The sequence below is a fragment of the Haliotis asinina genome, chromosome 14 (assembly GCF_037392515.1).
Source record: "Haliotis asinina isolate JCU_RB_2024 chromosome 14, JCU_Hal_asi_v2, whole genome shotgun sequence".
Lineage (NCBI taxonomy): Eukaryota > Metazoa > Mollusca > Gastropoda > Lepetellida > Haliotidae > Haliotis > Haliotis asinina.
Genome location: NC_090293.1, coordinates 53,798,234 through 53,821,443, shown reverse-complemented (window position 1 = coordinate 53,821,443; position 23,210 = coordinate 53,798,234). Strand labels below are relative to the sequence as shown.

The following is a 23,210-nucleotide window of genomic DNA, read 5'->3' as shown; positions in this document are numbered from 1 at the left end:
AGAGTGATTTTAATTTTTAAGAATGTGTTCTGAGAGTATTTTTAACGTTTTGTCGTTGGCAACCATTTCTCCACATGTCGGGATTCAACATGGATTTGTTTGTGTCAATATGTAAATAAAGAAAGAAAGAAAGAAAGAAAGTCACGAGAATACCAAGCGTAAAGTAGTACATATATCACAAGTAGTTTCTGAAATAATTACACGACACCGATCTTCTCCAACATGCTTCACTTTTATCTTCAGGGAGAATTGATTACAGTTTAACAGATTTTTGTGTGTGTGCATGTGCGTGCGTGTGCGTGTGCGTGCGCGCGTGTGTGTGTACGTGTAGGTGTGTGTGTGTAGGTGTGGGTGTGGGTGTGAGTGTGTGTAGGTTTCGGGGGGGGGGGGTATAGGTGTGTGTTTGTGTCAGAGAGAGAGAGAGAGGAGGAGGTGGGCGGGTCTGATAGAATCAGAAATTCAATGCAAAGACGAATTAATAAGTGTTTACTGTATGGAGCCTTTCTGATACTTGTGCCATTGAAAGCAAGCCCATGACTTAAACCTCAAGATGTCTTTGAACTTTGGAGTTCACCATCAAATCATTGTCAAACACGGAACTTACAAAATTCTTTTGATTCTCGTCCTTTGTCGTCCACAGAATCATATTATTGTTGTTATATTTATTCACACGTGTGGTGCTGATGCATAGTCTGTTAAGTGACGACGAATTGTAATTGACAATAGTTTATCATCTGTGAGCAGTCATCATAATGTAGACAAGTTCAGAAGGAAGCCTCCTGTTACAGAGTCCAGAGTCCAATGTATATGAACCAATGAAGTATACAGTTGTGTGAACTCATACCCGGCAATACAAATGCATGTATGTCAGAGAGGGCATCGGGGGTGGGGGTGGGGGGATGGGGGGGGGGGAAGCTGTGCAACTACATAGTGCAATGATCCACTCTAAACTGTTCGACCGTCAATGTCCCAGTCTGTAAAGGCAGTTTAAAGTGATAAGATGTTACCATTTCAAATTCATCGTGCATAATTTAAGACCGGTTGGCATCTTATAAACACGTGAATATTGGGACAAAATGTTTCCAGAACTCTTTGCTTGTATTAAGTAGCAAAAGTACCGGGGCCCGGTTTGTGATTTTAGATATTTGTGTCAAGAGTGAAACCATACCCGTCTGTCAGAAAGGGCATCCAGGGGACAATTCAGTAAGGTCAAACTATGAGACAGTCAGGATCTCTGCAGGGTGAATCTATAATTGACTACATGAAAGAAACTAAAAGAAATTAATTCGTTTATCAACAAGATTATAATGAATAGTATTATTAAGAAACATATATTATACATTCATATCTATATGTACACGGATGGTGATACAGTTTCCAGCACTACCGTCACTGGATATGTCTCTGTGATTAAGATTATCAGATAACTGTTCCAGTGATCTCGGCAATAGCCCATGTGACATCTTTGTTGTTTTGTCTGGTCATGTTCAAATCATCGATAACACAGGTAAACCAGGAATAAAAACATCCTGGGACACCACTTCTTACCCCATTCCGTGATTATTAATGACGAAACGTACACAGAGAAAATTGGATGTTGGTAAACTGTATCCCATGTCTGTATCGTATTGCCATGGATAGGCACACATTATACATGAGACACCACCTTTAAATCTTTATATGTGATATTTGAGTTCTTTAACTGACCTATGTCGACAGGTTTTATAGTCTAAAATAAATGTATACCTGGTTTCAGTCACGATTGGGTTGAAAATCAGACAAGAAATAATTACAAACTATATCACTGAATACTGAAGTGCTCATGTAATAGGTTGTCCACCTATATTGAAGTAGCGTTTCCATCTTGTCGACATCCACCAGTTGATTCTGGTTTAAACTGGATCACAGTGAAAACATAGGTGAGGAGGGTACCGCTGATCTGTGCACACAAACAAAGAAATATTATTGCTATCTTACGTATTCAGGGCAACACTCAAACATGTTTTCAGCTACATGATAATGGTCTTTAGATAATGGAAACTGGACGAGACAAGGTATGACAATGTATCAATATGTCACAGATCCTGTTCAGCACTTCTGTCCAGTTGTCACTAAGCAACTAAATGTAAGGATAAATACATATATGAGAGAAGCTATGTATGGATATTATGTCATATAAGAACTCCTTTATATTACAACCTTACAAATATCATTGTGGATCCGGATAATCGCGAGAAGAGATATGTGCATTTAACCTACCGTGAGGATAGTGTCCTTCGTGATGGTCATAAGTCCTAAAGCACTGATTCCGATCTGACGTTGAGACAATTTGTTGGTGAACAAACTGACCTAGGTGTACAGATCGTAAGATATGCATTCAACTGGTAACAGACAACGTAAACATTTCATCACAGTGTATTATACCATGGGGAGCTTTCTCAACGAAAATTTATGTGTGGTAATTACCTCATATAGCCATTTTGTTCATATAATAACTATGTTTGTATGAATATAACTTCTTTAAAATGCAAGCATAACTTGTAAAGTGTTGTTACAACTCAATTATTTAAAACGTGAATTGATTTCGTTGTTGATAAGCACAGTTATTGACATGCGCAATGCTGCCATACCAATGAGACATTCATCTCCTGTTCACCATTGGCTAGACAACGTCAGCAATCAAGTAACGTTGACGTTAAAAACAGAATGGCTTCAACATTTTCGTTTATCCGGCATGAAGTGACAGTAAGTGTGGAATCCTTATGCATGGAAGTCAGTGTACTCAATCATGGAATATTTTTCTATATTCCTTTTGACATAACTCAAATCAATGTGAACTTCGGGTGCTGAATGCACATGCACATATAATTAAAGGAACACATCTACGTAACTCAAGAAGACTTGTCATTCTTACCAGCCCAATCATGCAGAATATTCAGAGGTTGATGTGCCTGTACACATACACATACACACTATATATATATATATATATACAGTACAGTGGAAGCTGTCAACACGGCAAGGCATAAACACTGACATTTCATTCCCGTCCGTGGATGGTACATTTATCATCATTCGGATGTTGGCATGGAATGAACGCTGTCTAATCTGTCTAATGTGTATTGTCATCAACTGATTCTGTGTTAATTATCCCTTAGTTCAGTATGAGTATTATTGTTGAATCATAAAACACAGTTCACATGGGTTCGTCTAAAGAATTGGGCATGAAAGAAGCCCAGACATGTCCAGCCATAGAATCAATGTCTGATGTTTCAGTGCTTTTTTTTTATACTCTTATTTTCCGTTGTACATATGTCATCGTACACCTTTCACAACAATATTCTAACCCTTACCGCTTCATGCAGCCTGACACCAGTATAGGTGAGAGCGATGAGGTGCGTAATGGACGAGCACACAGCAAATAAGGAGACAACCAGGCTTGTAAAAGACTTGCCATCATTGATGACATTGTGCAGACAGAAACATACAGTCAGGAAGGAGCTGACGTAGCCAGCCGCCACGTGTTTGGACATGAGGGAACACACGTGTTCCACCAGATCTGTTAAGGATGCATGGTAACCTCGAATGTCCTCAATATTCTTTTCTTTCACGGACCCTTCTGAAGCCCTCGACAGCCTCAGCGTGCAATTATCATACTCATGAGTCAGAAGAAGAGAAATGCACAAGAATAGAAGCAATATCGAATGGTTTAGCAGGGTGATAAAGCCGCCGGTTATCGAATACAAGACGAGTGAAGGCCAAAAGAAGGAAGTGGATGTGTCACTTATCATGGACATAACTGCTCCGGTGCCGACACAAATCGAAACTGCAAGGAACGTAATGCATGCACATGTCCACTTCACCCTCTTCCTCAGTCTCATTGCTGAAACGCCACTGTCAAACTTCAGTCGTCTTTCTTTAAGACGTTCACAGAATATGCGAACCTTGCTGTGGATGTTGGTACTAAGACCCCAATAGGTTATACTTAAGAGAGTCACAATGTGTTTTACGATAGTAACACTTGCGTCGTTGAAAGATTTAGCTCCGATATACAACGGAATCATCTGGATACAGTTGAGAATGTAAAATATGCACACCATAAGAGAATATATCCGTGAAGCTCCTGTCCAACCGTTGCAGCATTTTTCAGACTTCGGCTGTTGATAATCCCATGATAATCCTGACAATGCTACCACTCTCTGGATATATGTCAGTGTGTCCCGTACATCATGTGTTTGTGTACCAACGGCATTGTTGACAACCTTCACCATTTTCCACAGTCTCCAGCTTGCGCTCTCACGGCTCTCTACTCTGATCACACCTCAGTGTGATCAGTAATAAAGTAACAGTTTCTGTGACGATGAAAGTGGAAGTACCGATGCGAAATCAGCGTGAATTAACAAATCATTTATCGATCTGAGTGTCATTACATCCGCTTTACGAACCAAACAGCTGAAAGGTTTTAATGCACAGTCTGTATATTTAGCGATCTAAAGCTATGGCACATAACAGCATGTTATCAAACTTTCAACAATTCCACTGATGGTTATTTAGGCAGAAACGGATAAGGTGTGTAGTAATATCAAGCAAAAACTGTCCGCATGTGAAAACTACAGTTAGTCATCTCTATGTATGGAAAACATTTTTCTTTTGTTTTCGAATAGTATGAAACGGGAAAGTATAAATGAAATAATTTTCAAAGCAGGATGAATCAAAAGGTCAGTTCTTTCTCTGGGAAGTGAAGGATATTGTCATTTTTTCCTTATAGATTATTTTACTAAATAACCATAGTGGACACTGTCAGTGTCATTTAAAACCTTACATTGGAAGATAACTTATTCATACAATCATTACATCATTAATGCTATTATAGATATATCTGTCTACCATGTTCTGTGCTGATACGTAGAATTCATTCACATGTCATCGTATCCTGTAAATCGATGCTCACTGGATTGCCTGGCCCAGGCTCGATCATTTACAAACCGTCGCCATATAGGTGGAATGTTGCGGAGTAAAACCTAACTCACTCAATTATCCATTCTCAAATCAGATGCCTTTCGGGTTTACACCCTGTTAAATATACATGTAACTGCCTTTGGAGGCAATGCGTTTCAACGCCGCTTAAAAAAGACAAGGTGTCTATGCAACTAAACCATTTTCCTGGCAACAGTCAAACCTTGTATCCTGTGGAATACGTGCTGCTTGATGTGACCGATGGCACATGTCTCCAAGGTATGGTAACAAAGCCGTTACCCTCCAGGTAGAGGACGTTTACCTGTTAGGTACCCTCTCTTACCTTGTTTATGTTTCCCACCTCACAGGCCTTATTTGTCATTTATTTTAAATATATTATTAAATCATATCGTTATTCTCATCTCATTACTCCTTAATGACCTGTTATTAATAATATCATTCGAAGATCTAAATATAGTAACAATAATTATAATTCTTCGGCTATGATACGCTATTATTATAACAATAGTCATAATTCCCTGCCTATGATAAATGCATGTAAGGCTACTCCGTAAACATTTGTTCCAAAGAAAAAGCGTTCACGAGAACTGGGGGCTTAATAGGGATAAATGTCTCAGGAACCCCATTACCTTAAAAGAGATTAACCGGGCCCCTCGTAACAGCTATGGAATGGAGGTCCCAGGATGTTAATCTTCTTAAACAAATAATACTACCGCAAATGGCATATTAATCTGCGTAAAGCACAGCCACTCCAAATAGCCATAGAGTAAACATATCGATAGACAGTAAATAGCAATAATGTAGATGATGTTTAAATGCCATTTTACACGTCCATGGTGAGTGAGTTTTAAGCCACTTTTAGCAATATTCCAGCAATATCACAGTGGTTTACGTCCATAGCCACTCAATAGACGAACAACAGAGTCGTGCAACACCTCATTACCACGACGCCTGGAGATATTCACAAGAAGAGTAGACGACGCCAGCAGTAACGCCAGCAGACGATTCTTGGAAATCTCACCGTCACGTTGATTCTAAGACAAAATGCTTGGTTACAGTTTTCAGTCCATCCTGATGCAGACGTGGGTGACCATTTATCACTGCCAAAGCCCCACAGTTTGTCAGTCTCTTGTCAGGATATAGTTTGAAAATTAGCATCACAAGCAAACATTTCAATTCTCATATTTCCGAATTTTGAAGGGCTGTGAATCGAAGAATCGGTTGAGAAAACGAGTCTTCCAACAATGGCTACCTCACGAAAGTGTTCTGATCCTGACTGGGATACCTAGGTCAGTACCTGCAAGATACTTACGTCAGCAAGTGTGACGTAAGGTTCACTACCAGGATCGTTTGAGGTGGAAAAAGCAGCCTGGCTGATACCCTGCACGCACGCGTTAAAAACCGTCAGATGAATGGATGGAATAAGAAAACCATCCTTTTTTTTAAACGACGATAGCTTCGTACCAATACAAACATTTTGAAATATCAGTGAGTGAGTGAGTGAGTGAGTTTAATTGTACGCCACTTTCAGCAATACTCCAGCAATATCACGGCGGGGGACACCAGAAAATGGGCTTCACTCATTGTACCCGAGTGGGCAATCAAACCCGGGTCTTCGGCGTGACGAGCGAACGCTTTAACCACTAGGCTACCTCACCGCCCCATTTTGGAAATAAGAAAACATGTGTGCAAGCATACGTCTTCCAAGGAAACACGCAGAAATATTAACACCAGAGGTTGGAAGAAATAATGTGTGACAAGTCTTTAACACGGTGTATCTGTTTACCACACTGGTCTTACATTTGGGGTCCAAGATCTAAGACGCGGACAAACCTTGGCACAGTTCAGGCTTGGAGTGCACCCACATGGACGCTACTTATGTAATACAGAGGATATTTCAAAAGCAAGGCGGGCAGAAAAACGTGAAGGTCGACTCTAAATCTGTTTTACAAAACAAAACATAACAAGAGTGATGTGTCGTAAATCTCTGAGAACATCATCCGCATTGTCACAACAATGCGATGTTTATTCCTTTATTCTATTGGCGCCCGTTCAAAGATCCTCGGGGAAAATATCTTTTACGCAAAAAAATATCGATAAACACAAGTTACCAGAAACGATTTCAGTCTTTGTGTCTTCAGGATCTGGAAGAAAACTCACTGTAGTTTTCACTGTCAGTGTGCAGTCAATGATTAAAATAGACGTAACTGGTCTCCGTCCAACAGCTGCTCTGAATACCAAAAGTAATGAGTACTGGCCAAAAGGAAAAAGCGAGTTCCGTTCTCTTAGCAAACTCATTCACTGACCGCATCGACAGAAGAAATAGTTTGGTGAAACTTAACGTTAACATTGGAGTCAGGAAACAACGTGCACTCGTTCTTACGACATGACGTGTCAACGTTTGTGTTATCCGTTCACCGTTGAAGTAACGTGAAAGAAAAGTTTTGCGTTTTCTTGTCATTATGTTAAGAAAACAGATTTCGGGAATCGACTGTCTTTTGGAGTGTTTTACGTCTGAGAAAGTGTAAAGTTTCACGAATTGAAATTACTGTCGCAACACAATATTACCATGCATCATTCTTACTGCGAACAGCTTAATAGCTTAATAGTCATACTGTATGCTCGTCATGAATACATTCTCCGCCGCGACAAATGATTAGAAGACTGTTTTCACTGGGCAAGGAACAATACTGTCCCCTCTTGTAAACTCATACTCCTCACTTTTCACAATACTGGGACATTGTATACTCATTGTATACAAATGTTCTGTTCGGGGGTTATGTGAATAAATAACATAAGAATGCTTGTGTAAAGCATGACATTCGAAAATATACATATGACTTACAGAGCATCTAAAGCCAACACACTTTATACCACTTACCGCTTCATGCAGTCTGACACCAATATAGGTGAGGGCGATGAGGTGTATAATGGAGAAGTACACAGCACCGGCGGCGACGCCTATTTTGAGAAAAGAGTTGTCATCGCTGATGAGGTTGTACAGGCAGAAGCATACAATGAGGAAGGAGCTGACATAGCCAGCTGCTACGTGTCTGCGCATGAGAGAACACACATGTTCCACCAGGTCTGTTAAGGATGCATGGTAACCTCGAATGCCCTCAATATCCTCTTCTTTGAGGGACCCTTCACACGCCTTCGACAGTCTCAGCGTGCAATTATCATACTCATAAGTAAGAAGGAGGGAGATGGACAAGAACAAAAGCAGTATCGAATGGTTTAGCAGAGCGGAACAGCCAGCAATTATCGACGTCAAAATGAGTGAAGGCCAAAAGAAATCACCACTGTATGTATCCTTTACCATGCCGATGACTACGCCACTGGTGACACAGAAAATTGCAGTTAGAAACCAGATACATACACACGCCATCTTCACTCTCTGCTTCAGTCCCGTGGCTGAAACACAACTGTCAAACTTAACGTGTACTTCCAGAAGACGTTCATGGAAGCTGTGAATGTTTCTATGGATGTTGGTACTTAGAACCCAATAGGTCAAATACAGCAAAGCCAAAATGTTGTCTGCTAATAGAAGACTGGCGTCCATGAACGATTCAGATTTCGTATAGTATGGTATCAACTGGATAGAGTGTAGAATGTAAAATATGCAAACCAAACTTGCATAAATCCGGGAGGTCACCAAATAGACGTTACACCAGTTCGCTTTCTTCGAGTGCTGATAGTCCCATGATAACCCAGACAAAGCTAACAGTCTCTGGATACTTGCCAACATGTCCTCCATATCATCTTTTTCACTGAATGTACCAACAGTATTTCTGAAAATCTTCAACATCCTCGACAGTTTATGAAATATACAATCTTTGCCTTTGCTTTGTAGGCTAGACCTTAACTTTCATCTGTTCTCCACTACGTCTCACAAGTATTTGAAGGAGTAGTTTTAATGAAGTTGAAATGATACTATTTTGAGAGGGTTTGTTTACCTAGGCTGTGAAAAACTTTTAATGAGCCGATTAATCAATCAGTCAAGCTACTTGGCATAACTGCTTGTTGTCAAACATTCCTTCTTCTAATTAAGCTTAAAATCCACAAGTTGTGTTTGCTTATATATCTGGTAATGTCATCAACACTACAACTGTTCTGACAGAATGACAGCAAACATGAACAGAAATGTATATTCTTATAAAGGCAGGGAAGAACACAACAAAATGACATGAGATACTGTTACAATTTATAGTGGTGTGATAGTAATGAAGGACATGTGATGTCATCACATGCACCAGATTGTCCTCAGCTGCGACAACGCCTTTAATGGACAGTTGGTAATTGCATCATCGAAACTGATTAGTCACTGAGGTATAATGTTCTGGAAGAATGCCTGACATCAAGTAATACTTAAGGTTCTGGAACTCTTCTCTGTAATCTGCTTTATTAGTGTGTTGCCCTTCAGAATACATTCTTGGGTGAAGCTTTTGTGTGTGCATTTGTGTGTGTACGTGCATGTGTGTGTATGTTTGCATATGTGTCAGAATGAATATGTGTGAGAGATATAGAGATAGAATTAGAAGAATTACCACACAAGTCAAGATGCCTATTGCGAAAAGTAACTACCATGTGTGCGCTATTTTTTACAATTTCTCTTAATAATTTCGTATTTCCTACAACCTATTTTTGTCAGAGAACTTTGCAATCAATACCTGCTTGCTTGTATCTCGAAACGCTCTTTGAAGGTACTTGAGGTATATTTTTACACGTCGAAGATAACAACACGCAAAGCAAGTACTGCATGGCGGACGTTACAGAACAAATGAAAAAGAAAAGAAAACGATTCCGACCTCACTTTAAACTCATATTTACGATTACCAATACACGCATACATGTATAGATGTAAATAATTCAACAAACACAAGGTAACATGTCACACCAGATCCTGCTGCACCGCAGATTCTAAGCTCCATCACAACAACATCTATAAAAGCAGACACTGCTCCAACAAGAAGCAAATAGTCAACATACATGTATTACATATTGCATGATAGCTTCCGTAGCATCTCTCGAAGGTTGGCTTAGATGTAGGATGTTTTTCCTGACCAGTGCTATATTTAGTGAAAGATATGTCTGATGTTAAATCTGTTAGAGTACCAAAACGGCTTGTACCATAATTTCATATTGTCCGTTTCATTGTCACATTGACATGTACTGAAAAATACAGATTATACACGGATGTCTGTTTAATAACATACAATAAGTTTGTAATTTGCTATTATATGGTCAAAATAGCATTTGTTATATACTGAACATCATTGAAAACGCACCACCTGTAAATTTTGAAATAAGGCAATAGAATCTTTTGGAAATGGAAAATTAATGGTGGGAATTTTGATAATAACACACTAGATCGTAAATAACGTTCTACAGTAAAAAACGGATCGTTCGAACACATCATCGAACACATCACATGAAAACAACAAAATTCATACACATCACACACGAAGGGCACAAATTGCATGCAGAAAGCATGCTGTTCAGGGTTTATAAATGACCTTCGGCACAAAACTGTTCTCATTTTCGCAGTACTTTCGTAAGTAAAGTTTTTTTACCATGCCAAGATTGTCACCAGAGGAACGAGAACAGGGCTTGAGTATGTTGCAGGTCGGCACTTCAAGCAGAAACATTGCACGACGATTTGGGTGTCATCATTCGACCATGCTGAGGCTTGCTAACAGATACCAACAAACAGGAACCAGCAGGGACCGGCAACGCCCAGGTCAGGCACGTGTTACCACCCCTCGTCAAGATCGAGACATTGTACGGCGCCATATTCGGGATCGAACCTTGCCCGCTGCCAGAACCGCCAACGCTGTCCAGGGTCGACGTGGTTTGATCAGCGCTTCCACCGTCCGACGCCGTCTCCGTGCGGCAGGGTTACGTTGTCGACGCCCTTACGTTGGACCCATCCTGACTGACAGGCATCGCCGTGAACGCCGACAATGGGCTGAACAGCATCGTGTGTGGTTGTTACGACGTTGGCATGGTGTGGTGTTCTCCGACGAATCGCGTTTTCACTTGCGAAATGCTGACGGGCGTCTACGGGTATGGCGTCGACGGGGTGAACGTTATCATCAGGATTGTGTTGTGCAAACCGATCGGAGGGGTGGAGGCAGCATTATGGTGTGGGGAGGGATAAGTTATCACCACAGAACCGCTCTGATTGTTTGTCGTGGCAGAGTGAATGCCGTTTACTATCCATCCTTTATATATATATATTATATATATAATGTAGATTCCAGATACATATGTTCGTTTGTGCCCGAACTTTCGGGAAAGGACTGTGTGTGTGTGTGTGTGTGTGTGTGTGTATATATATATATATATATATACACACACACACACAGAGTGTGTATATATATGTGTGTGCGTGTGTGTGCGTGTGTGTGCGTGTGTATATATATATATGTGTGTGTGTGTGTGTGTGTGTGTGTGTGTGTGTGTGTGTGTGTGTGTGTGTGTGTGTGTGTGTGTGTGTGTGTGTGTATATATATTGTGACCCATATATATACACAGTCCTTTCCCGAAAGTTCGGGCACAAACGAACATCGTCAACACTGTAGAATGCCCTAGAATAAATCTCTCGGAAGTAAACATCGAAAACTAGGAGCAGATAAATTCTGGAAAACAAGAAAACCAAAAGTGTTGACCAGCTATTATAACGAAATGTGACCCATAATATTTAGTATTAAAAACAGTAAATGTTGCGATCAAATAATAATTATTACTGAATTAATAACACAAATATACAGAAAATACACGCTCGTAACAACTGCCACGGGTGAGAACACTGCAGCCACGGTGCCTGGACTTCAGAGGATATCCGGTAAGACTGTACGGAACAGGCTGAAAGAGATTGGTCTGAGAGCCGGCAAACCCGACGTCGGGGTCGTGCTACGTCGTCACCATCGCTCATCTCTGTTATCTACAAGTATCCACTTGGTTGTATAGACATTACCTTCTTCTATAGTGGTGTAAAATATCATACAATAAAGTCTATTTGTGGACCAGTTATACATGGTTACACATTTTAGCAACAGATGTCTCGTCTATGCATTTCTTTTAGTGGATAGTGTATACACATATATACACGTTATACCTCCTGTTTGATGGCCAAAATACATATACTGACGCCCCAATTGCGCAAATGTCATGCGTCCTGATCACCAAAAGGTTCTTACAACAAAGCAAGTTAATACATCAACAACGCAACATCTGACATTTCCATAATTTCTAATCTCTATAACAGCTTTGTGTCTTTCTTCCACACGGTGACTTGTTTCGACATGAAAGTCTAGAAACCCAATGTCTATATACATTGTGTACTCAATACAAGACGTTGCAGAACACTGTTTACATACAGGTGATGTCAAAACATTAGAGGGTGGAGCTAAATAGCCACTAGGTAAAATGTGTAGAGATGAAATGAACACAGACGTCAGAACGCCTAGTAATACATTGTTCATGATCGACTCTAAAAGATTTACTCTATCTAAATGGTATTCCATAGTTCCATGGTAGTAAATTCAACACATCACAACCTTAAACAAAATGACAATAAAAGCAGTTCAAAGTTAGAAAAGGTTATGCTGTCGTAGCGTTTCCATTGTGTTGAATTCCAACTGATGAGTCCGGTTTAAACTGGATCACGATGAAAACGTAGGTAAGGAGGGTACCGATGATCTGTGTCAATAAAGAAAGAAAGATATCGATTTACTGTTTGTTTAAAGCCTCAAGAACAACCCAAGGACTTCAATTATGAATCTCCAGCTCCCAACTGGGATGTCATTGTTATGTACACGTTATACCTCCTGGTTGATGGCCAAAATACATATACTGACGCCCCAATTGCGCAAATGTCATGCGTCCTGATCACCAAAAGGTTCTTACAACAAAGCAAGTTAATACATCAACAACGCAACATCTGACATTTCCATAATTTCTAATCTCTATAACAGCTTTGTGTCTTTCTTCCACACGGTGACTTGTTTCGACATGAAAGTCTAGAAACCCAATGTCTATATACATTGTGTACTCAATACAAGACGTTGCAGAACACTGTTTACATACAGGTGATGTCAAAACATTAGAGGGTGGAGCTAAATAGCCACTAGGTAAAATGTGTAGAGATGAAATGAACACAGACGTCAGAACGCCTAGTGATACATTGTTCATGGTCGACTCTAAAAGATTTACTCTATCTAAATGGTATTCCATAGTTCCATGGTAGTAAGTTCAACACATTACAACCTTAAACAAAATGACAATAAAAGCAGTTCAAAGTTAGTAAAGGTTATGCTGTCGTAGCGTTTCCATTGTGTTGAATTCCAACTGATGAGTCCGGTTTAAACTGGATCACGATGAAAACGTAGGTAAGGAGGGTACCGATGATCTGTGTCAATAAAGAAAGAAAGATATCGATTTACTGTTTGTTTAAAGCCTCAAGAACAACCCAGGGACTTCAATTATGAATCTCCAGCTCCCAACTGTGATGTCATTGTTATGTAGTAATATTGTTTATTGTGTTAAAATTATCTGTAATATCTATAAAGTCTATAAATAGACAGCGGTCAAGAGGGCAATGCGTTGTATTTTAAACGAGGTATTAGAACCCTCTGAAGACATTTTTTCTTAGGCACACAATGGAGCATATGAAGTTACAAGAATACTAGTAATTTAGACGAAATTATTCTTACCCCATGCACTCAATGCTACAGTGATGTGAATATTACTATCACCGTCTTCATGGCAATAACCATTGCTTTTGTATTGTACTGTGAATGTGCACCGCTACTGTGATACCATGATGGAAATTTGAAGTGAATGTGTTTCATCAACACGTAACGGTATGTATCAACCATTTGAGCCTGATCCGTCGATCCAGCATTTTGCTTCTCAGGAGAGGCATCGCTTGTCGAAGACCAGTTCTTACACGGACCGTCTTCGTTTAGAAATAATGGCTCGACAACTGACCTGAGTTAGTTTGGTTGTAGTTGGTATTAGAATTTTATCTTAAGTCAGGAAAAGTTTATGTAAGTGACCTATATGTATTCAACATACCGTTAGGATAGTGTCCTTCGTGATGGTCATAAGGCCTAAAGCACTGATTCCAATCTGACGTTGAGACAATTTGTTGGCAAACAGTGTGACCTGGAGCTGGGTGTACAGATCGTAATAAAGCATGAAAGAGACACAACGCAATGCATACATGACATGTTTTAGATGCCTAAAACTTCATTGTATGTGTGAATGAATGTCAGTTACAACCACGAGAAGAGATTCTAGCTCCTAATATACAGTATGGAATGTTGAAGTTAATCAGAAATACAACGGTCAGAGTGCGTTGCCGAAGCACGAGTAGGCATAGTGTATGTGGTATCCAGCTTTAATCATGACGGACATATACGTATTCAGCCAATTGGAACACAGGAAATACAACGAGCATAGACAGAAATTTATCATACGTACATATAACAACGTATATAATAGTTTACTTACTTAATCAATGTTTTTTTAATATAACAGTACAACGTATTTTCTAGATACAGTGTCTGTGAATTTGATAGGAAGTCTTACCAGTCCAATACCTCTATCAGACATATTTTCCAAATTCATGTCCAGGAGAACATTCAGAGGCCGGTGTGCCTGTAATCAAACATTCTTGTAATAGACACCAGTGATATAAGACTCATCGACTTCATTTCTGCAATCGTCTGAAAACAAGATTTCAAACTTTAAACACTTACCGCTTCGTGTAGTCTGACACCTATATAAGTGAAAGCGATGAGATCGAGTGTAGAGATATACACAGCAGATGCAGCAGCACTCATGCCTGCAATGGATTTCTCGTCGTTGATGAGGCTGTACAGGCAGAAGCACACAATAAGGAAGGAACTGACGTAACCTGCAGCCACGTGTTTGGACATGAGGGAACACACGTGTTCCACCAGGTCTGTTAAGGATGCATGGTAACCTCGAATGTCCTCAATATCCTCTTCCTTGATGGTTCCTTCAGAAGCTCTTGACAGTCTCAGCGTGCAACTGTCATACTCATAAGTAAGGATGAGGGAGATGGACAAGAACAAAAGCAATAACGAATGGTTTAGCAGGGAGGCAACGCCACCAGTTACCGACGATAATACTAGTGAAGGCCAAAACCAATCGCTGGATGTGTCACCCATTGTGCTCAGAATTACACCAGTGGCAACACAGGAACATGCTGCAAACACCACAAGATATACACATGCCCTCTTCACCCTCTGTCTCAGTCTACTGACTGAAACAGAACTCTTAAACTTCAGTCGTGTTCCTCGAAGACGTTCGTGGAATATACGAACCTTGCTATGAATGTTGGTACTGACAACCCAATAGGTTAGACACAGGCAAGTTCCGATTGTATTTGATATGGTACTACTTGTTTCCGAGAATGATTCCGCATTCGTATAGTCTTGAATCATCTGGACAAAAGTCAGAGTAAGAAGTATGCAAACCAAACTTGAATATATCCTTGAAGCTACCACCGAAACGTTGCACCATTTGGCTGATTTTGACTGCTGGTAGTCCCATGATAACCCGGACAATGCTATCAGTTTCTGGATACATGTCAATGTGTCCTCTACATCATCTGTGTCACTGTATGAACCATCGGTAGCTGCTGGGGAAACCATAAACATTTTTGACAGACTGGATATTAAATGTATACTGTGTACAAGTCAGACCATCTGATGGTTCTGTTTCCAGTATTTGGAATAATACTGTCGACACACCACCCAACACAGAACACTGAGTCTTCACATGTGGGACGATCCAGCGTGATAGAGCACAATATGAGAGCACCAGTTTGACATTGCATGGCTCGTTCAAAGTTAAACAAAACCTGTAATGGACACTTCATAAAATGCAAGATTAATCAATAAGGTATAATTCGCTGTTAAAATGTTTTGTTGGTAGAGTTTGTAACATGAAAATATGTGTGCTGGTCTAGAACAGCAAACTGTGAGCGAAAGGGACAGAGACTGAAATGTTGGTTACACTTGAACATAAGGAACTACGGTTACTATGTGCTATTTACTTGACGCTCAAGAGAAGACTGATGGGAGGTGAGCACAGAGAGCTAGCTGTACTCGGCTGAACTGATCTTAGTGAATGGAAATCTTTGTTTTAGCATGTTTCTAATCGGAAGATGAAACAAACATCCCTAACGCAAGAGAGGAAAAGTATACAAACATTCAATGTATTGTAAATGTACAACTTTGTTAATTCATGAAACCAACAATACAAATGCAATATTTGCCAATGGCCAATATTAGCCACGTTTTCGTCAACTGCGATAGTGCTCCAACACAACATAGGTTTATGATGTAAGTGTTACGTTGTTGTCACCTTATAGCAGGTCTCCCTGACGTCTGTCCTTGCAGTGTCATGCCATTTTAATATACACCAGTCATAACACATCTCATTCGTGGAAACATTATACTGACCTCATTTCTCCAGATTTAAGATCCGGGTTAGAATTGATCTTCAGCACCCCATGCTTGTCGTGAGAGGTAACTAACGGAATTAGGTGAGTAGGCTCATTCACTGGGTTCAAGTGTACCAGTTGTGTAGATCGATGATCATGTTGTCGATCCCTGGACTGTCTGGTCCAGACTCGATTATTTACAGACAGCCACCATATAGCTGGAATATTGCTGAGAGCGACGTAAAACTAAACTCACTCACTCCTTTAGATTAATAATAGATTCATATTCAACTCCAAGATGAAAGACATTGAAATGTATGTTTTGCGCAGAACGACGGGTCGAGATGTGATATCGTAAGTTCCAAATATATGTTTCAGTTATCCATGAACCGCCACAATATGCTGTAGATATAAGATGTTCACTGGTCACGAGGAGGCATGAATTGATGTACCTCTTCTGGCTCAGGGAACATAAACAAGCATCGGAGTTACATCAACCAATGGGTCCCAAGGGACCAGTGAACAACGTATTTATCTTACCGAACACCTCAGTGTTGATTTTGAACTGTTTGAAGCATGCGTATCGAACAGTACACTTCAGCCAACCTGTGTGAATCAAACGCTTCTAATCTTGATCTTGCTGGTGTTTTCCTCTAGGTGTTGTCTTAATAAAGTCGCCGCTGTGTAATTCCCCTACGTAATATTCACATCGACTACATTTGAACATTTTGTTAAAATGTATTTATTGGAATATGCTGCAAATCGTTTCGTAACCATCGCCAGAATTTGCAGGCGACACAAGAAAAACCGATATAGATTTATCCCCTGCCTTCGTTTTGCCTTCGCAAAACTTCGGTAATTTGCGTACATCATGCATGAAATCAATGTTATTCGAGATAAAGAAGCACTACCACGAAGTACCGAATGAGTTGACAGTGGGGTACATAGTGTTTCTATTGTTTTACGTCCTACTGTTAGACTGTTAAAGTGGCAGTGGTAAGCTATATTTAGACTTCCACACACTTTCAACGTGTCATGATTCCCATGATGATTGAATGATCTGGAAACGGATACAAAGCCGCTGTCCTCTAATCTCACATTGCATCATAAGTTACAAATATTGAGAAGATCGGTACTTTGTGTTATGATCATACTCTCTCCAGGCGTGGCCCTAAGCTGGGTTACTGTTGCTGGGAGGTGTATTTTACCATCATTGTCTTTACTGCTTTTCAATCGCTGCTCTTGGATTTTACTGACTGACAGTCAGTAAAATCTGATCATTTCACCTGCTGTCAGTCCAATACAAACCCCGAAAATTGTATATACGTGTCAGTGTGTCCCGGGCAGCATCAGTTGACGTACTACTGGGATGTTTGAAAACTTTTGACATCTTCAGCAAACTTGTGTTTGTTTACTACGTTCAGGAAGCACGTTTGTGTTCTATTCTGGGTAGATTTCGCCAGAATTTGACATAAAAAGTCTTCATGGTGCATCGGTTAATGCAAGACGTCAAACATGGACATTCTTATATTTATTTTCATGTCGTTGCCAATTACTGACTAAACGGTTTAAAAGGCTATAATGGAATTTATAATAATCTGAAAGTAATCTGAATTGATCTGACGATCAAGTTGTGTTTGTTCCCATCCAGGTAGACTTTGTTATGCAGTTGAGCAAACGTATTGTTAATGCAGTGTCGGACAGAGTATGTTTTATATGTCAAGGAACGATCAGGGTGTCTGCAGGAAAGAAGAAAATTATTGTGAGCATCATGTCGTACACTGAGTGACATTTGCGAAAATATTATGTTTGCTAAATTCATCATAGGATGATTAAGTGAGGATCGAGTTAAGGGTATTGTCTTTGTTTACAGGTAGCACTGTTTGTACCATTGGAAGCTGGCAGACAGCAGAAACCGTACTGTGTCATTGAAACCTCATTCGGACAAGCGACATTAGCTTTTCTTCAGAAATGGAATTCACAAAGCCATACTGATTCCGACTTGGTCTTTAGTTTCCATCATTAATACTATTATTTGTTATCTGGGGTCTGACTTTCGTGGTTACAAATGCATTTATAATTCTTTCAGGGAGAAACAGATTGGGGCTTGAATGTTTCCCAACACATACATAAGCGTAGGGTTGTTGTGACGCCTAGACCCCGAGGTAATAGATTGTAAGTGACACTAACATCATCGGTACAGCCATGACAGGGGACGAGGGGTGGAGAAGGACATTGTGTGTAGAAATGTTTGTTGTAAGGTTTGTGGTGGAAGAGCAGTCCTATTTCATTCCCGTTATTTGCAACTATTGATTTTCCAACTGTTTCAGCTGTGTAAAAAATGTGAGTATGTGTAAATCCAACTGTGATGCCTTGCAGAAAACTAGATGCTTGTAAACTGTAGGCTATGTCTGTACTGTATTGTTACGGACAGTCACATGTTATGGGTTAGGCACAAGCTTTAAGTCTTTATCTGTGATATTCCATATTCTTTGTGGACAAGGTCTATAGTCTAAACATGTAGTATCAATGTATAATATGTTTTATTCACAATTCATTTAAAAACAGTCGCTTTGACAAGAAGTAACTATCTTACTGAACACCGAAGGTTAAAAGTCAAGGATGAGTCGATCCAACTATATTGCCGTAGTGTTTCCAGCCTGTCGACATCCATCACTTGAATTTGGTTTAAACTGGATCACAATGAAAACGTAGGTGAGAAGGGTTCCGATTATCTGTTCAAACAAAGTAAAAGTTATTGATTCAAACGAATCAACGAACCTGGAACAGGCCTTCAGCAACCAATGCTTGCCATAAAAGTCGACTATGCTTGTCGTAAGAGGAGACTAACGGGATCAGGTGGTCAGGCTCGCTGACATGATTGAAACATGTCATCTGTTCCCAATTGGGAAGATCGATGTTCATGATGTTGATCACTGGATTGTCTGGTCTAGACTCAATTATTTACAGACCGCCGCCATATAGCTGGAATATTGCAGAATGTGGCGTAAGCCTAAACTCATTGACTATAAGAGAAGCTACGTATGGATATACTGCCATGTATGCAGCGGGGAATAGAAGTGTTATGTTACTACAGTAACGTACCGATAAATCAATTTGTAATACAAAAAATAATAACGATTTGAATCTGTGATAGTTTGTTAAACAACTTTTAATCCTTAGTTGAATAAAATTCTGATAGTTAAACGTAACTGGCAAGGTGAAATTATGAGGATTCGCAATCCTAATTTCACTTTGTTGGGGTTTCTTTTTGTTTAGAGTGAAATTCATCTACATGTACATATAGGTCATATCTGGCAGATATCATTGTGACTGGGATATATCCATGTGTATCCAACCTACCGTTAGGATCATGTCCTTCGTGATGGTCATTAGTCCTAAAGCACTGATTCCGATCTGACGTTGAGACAACTTGTTGGTGAACACGGTCACCTAGCAACAGATCGTAAGATAAATCTCCAGTTGACAACGATGTACACTTTTCATTACCATATAGATAACTTTCCAGAGAGCATAAAAGCAACGGAAACAAGTGGCTGCAGAAGACAGAAACAAATTTGAAAAGTTACGTACATTGCATCTTCGAATTTCATATCAATACATATGAAATGAATTGCTAAAAGAAGGCATCAGTCTCCATTACAGCTGTTAGAAATATGACCAAGGTAAACCCGTTCAGTTAGAAATCATATTCGTGAAGGGGAGAGCAGTTGTAAAATTTGTAAAATATGGTGTGAAAGAGAGAGAGAGAGAGAGAGAGAGAGAGAGAGAGAGAGAGAGAGAGAGAGAGAGAGAGAGACGCCATAAATTTATTTGTTCTCCTTTTTTCCTCGTTTGATTAATGTTCTCGTGATCCTGCGGGATGTATCAGCTCGAGTCATCAGTGTGGATCAGGCATCAGTAGACATGTTTTCAGTTGTGTTTGGCAATATTTTATTCTGAAAACTATTCCATCCTTTGCACGAAAGTTATATGATTAGATAAAAACATGACAATACTTTATAGGCACTTGATAAATGACTGAGTAGAGCGGAGTGAGAAACATCGTTGCAGACACATTTAACGTGGAAGCCGAGTGTGTGGAAGTCTGTGTTGTAGAGCGTGGTATTACTTGGAAATAATTGCAATAAATATTGACTTATTCAGAAATTGGGGTGAAAGGAATTATGCTGAAAATTAGAGCTGTGACGACATGTCATAGTATCGATAATCGAGATACTTTACCTGACGATATATATATGAATACATCGTGATATGTATCGTTGTCCTGAAGATTGTTACTCATTAGAAATTGATGGTCATGTCAAAATTTACACCTTTACTTGATATATAAAGGTATATTTTTACAGAAAAAAACTGAAGATAATATATCGTAATGTGTATCGAATCGAATCATATCGTTCAATGATATCGAAATACGTATCATATCGTGAATTTTCTGTATCGTCACATCTCTACTGAAAATACATTCACCTGTAATTAACTCATGACGAGTTGTCAGTCAGCAAACAGTTACAATTGTTTCCTTACCAATCCAATTACTCTATCTGGCATATTTCTCCCAGCCAAATCATGCAGAATGTTCAGAGGTTGGTGAGCCTGTATACAGAAAATGCAGTCATTTACTTCAAAATAAAATGTCAATGCGAATATCTGGAATTATCGCTACTTGAAAGTACATGTAATTCGTGTAGGCACGCATACAGCAATTTCGTCAGCAATGTCTCAGTTTTTTTCAAATGTTTTATCATAAATGAATAGAAAATTGGTAGAAACGGAACAAAATTGATGATCCCAGTACTCATTTAGTTTGAAACATCGTGGACTCGTGATGAGAATGAGGGGAAGTGTGAAATTTAATGAATCAGAAATGACCAATCCCCTATTTGCGATCATATAGACCTTCAGTGCATTAAACATACTAGCCACATAGAGAAACTGTGCACAGTCAAACTATTATCCCAGGTGATTAACACGAGGTCAAGGACGTTATCTGGCGGATGAGGAAGACGACGTAGACGTCTATCCATCTCATCCCACATCCGGTTGATTTGCAGGCCAAGGCAGTAAGTCAACGCTGTTGTGTTGCAAGAAATCCATAGCAACCCTTGCCGCATGAGGGCAGGCATTGTCCTGTTTAAATGTTACCCAGAGCCATGATGTTGCAGAGAAGGTATGATCACAGGCCGAAGAATCTGGTCTCTGTACCATACACTAGTTGCCCTGAACAAGCACCAAAGGATTTCTTTGGTGTGCTGTTATTCCACCCCAAATCATCAAGGAATCACCACCAAAGCGATTCCTCTCCAAGACACAGGCCTGCGCATAACCTTCTCCTGTGCGTCTATAGGCACGTTGACATCCATCACTATGGGAAATGTTAAACATGGACTCATCTGTAAAAACAGCATTTCTCCACCAGAGTCTGCAGACATGATTTCGGCACAACATTTGGCGAGTTTGTCGATGAGGTTGTGTCAGGATAGGTCGCAGGGCGGGAAATCGTGGTCTGATCCCGTGTTGACGTAAACGTTGTCGTCTTGACGTAAACTGTGTTTGGGTGAATACCGCAAAAGTCCTGGGATGGTCCAAGACGCCGCGACAAATGATAAGAACACTGCTTTCTGTGGGCAAGGAACAGTACTCTCCCCTGCTGTAAACACATACCAATTACACTCATCACGTTTCTCTAGACTACATTGTCTGATAAAAGTTCTGCTATCTGAATAGGCAACTTTAGACTGTTTATGTGAACTATGACATTCGAAAATTTCCATAGAAATGACATACAGATCGGATAACTGTATATGGATGACAACTTCTTTAATACTGGAACACGACGTTTCGATACAGGTTCTTGTATCGTTTTCAAAGTGTGACACTTTGAAAACGATACAAGAACCTGTATCGAAACGTCGTGTGCCAGTATTCAGAGACCTATTGGGAGGGGAGGGGAGAGGACAGCTATCCTATTTACTTCCAACTTCTAAAATATGCCTCTCAAGCAAGACATACAGATCCTTTAAAAACAACACACTTTATAACACTTACCGCTTCATGCAGTCTGACACCAGTATAGGTCAGAGCGATGAGGTGTAAAATGGAGAAGTACACAGCAGCAGCGGCGATGGCTATTTCGAGAAAAGACTTGTCATCGTTGATGAGGCTGTACAGGCAGAAACATACAATGAGGAAGGAGCTGACATAACCAGCCGCCACGTGTTTGGACATGAGAGAACACACATGTTCCACCAGGTCTGTTAAGGATGCATGGTAACCTCGAATGTCCTCAATATCCTCTTCTTTGAGGGACACTTCACAAGCCTTTGACAGTCTCAGCTTGCAATTGTCATACTCATACGTAAGAAGGAGGGAGATGGACAAGAACAAAAGTAATATCGAATGGTTTAGCAGAGCGGAACAGCCAGCAATCATCGACATCAAAATGAGTGAAGGCCAAAAGAAATCACCACTGTACGTATCCTTCCCCATGCCCATGATTACGCCATTGCTGACACAGAAAATTGCAGCTAGAAGCCAGATACATACACACGCCATCTTCACTCTCTGCTTCAGTCCCGTGGCCGAAATACAACTGTCACACTTCGCCTGCACGGCCTTCAGACGTTCATAGAATGTGTGAATCTTTCTATGGACGTTGGTACTTAGAGCCCAATAGGTCAAATACAGCAAAGCCAAAATGTTGTCCGCTAATAGAAGACTCGCGTCC

At 40.1% G+C, this 23,210-nt stretch overlaps 2 protein-coding genes and 1 pseudogene across 2 annotated transcripts; all 3 read right to left on the bottom strand.

Annotated features, from left to right (window-relative positions):
• Positions 1-1,840: 1,840 nt before the first annotated feature.
• Positions 1,841-3,797, bottom strand: LOC137261477 (gustatory receptor for sugar taste 64a-like; annotated as a pseudogene).
• Positions 3,798-13,291: 9,494 nt separating this feature from the next.
• Positions 13,292-15,671, bottom strand: LOC137260896 (gustatory receptor for sugar taste 64a-like). Its single transcript, XM_067798436.1, has 5 exons — positions 15,599-15,671; positions 14,745-15,217; positions 14,575-14,643; positions 14,059-14,148; positions 13,292-13,390 (listed from the first exon to the last, which is right to left on the bottom strand). Exons 1-5 carry the CDS (start codon positions 15,669-15,671, stop codon positions 13,292-13,294), a joined length of 804 nt encoding a protein of 267 aa, XP_067654537.1.
• Positions 15,672-19,095: 3,424 nt separating this feature from the next.
• On the bottom strand, positions 19,096-22,978 carry LOC137261451 (gustatory receptor for sugar taste 64a-like). The gene is made up of 4 exons (XM_067799199.1): positions 22,532-22,978; positions 21,011-21,079; positions 19,823-19,912; positions 19,096-19,194 (listed from the first exon to the last, which is right to left on the bottom strand). Exons 1-4 carry the CDS (start codon positions 22,976-22,978, stop codon positions 19,096-19,098), a joined length of 705 nt encoding a protein of 234 aa, XP_067655300.1.
• Positions 22,979-23,210: the final 232 nt, after the last annotated feature.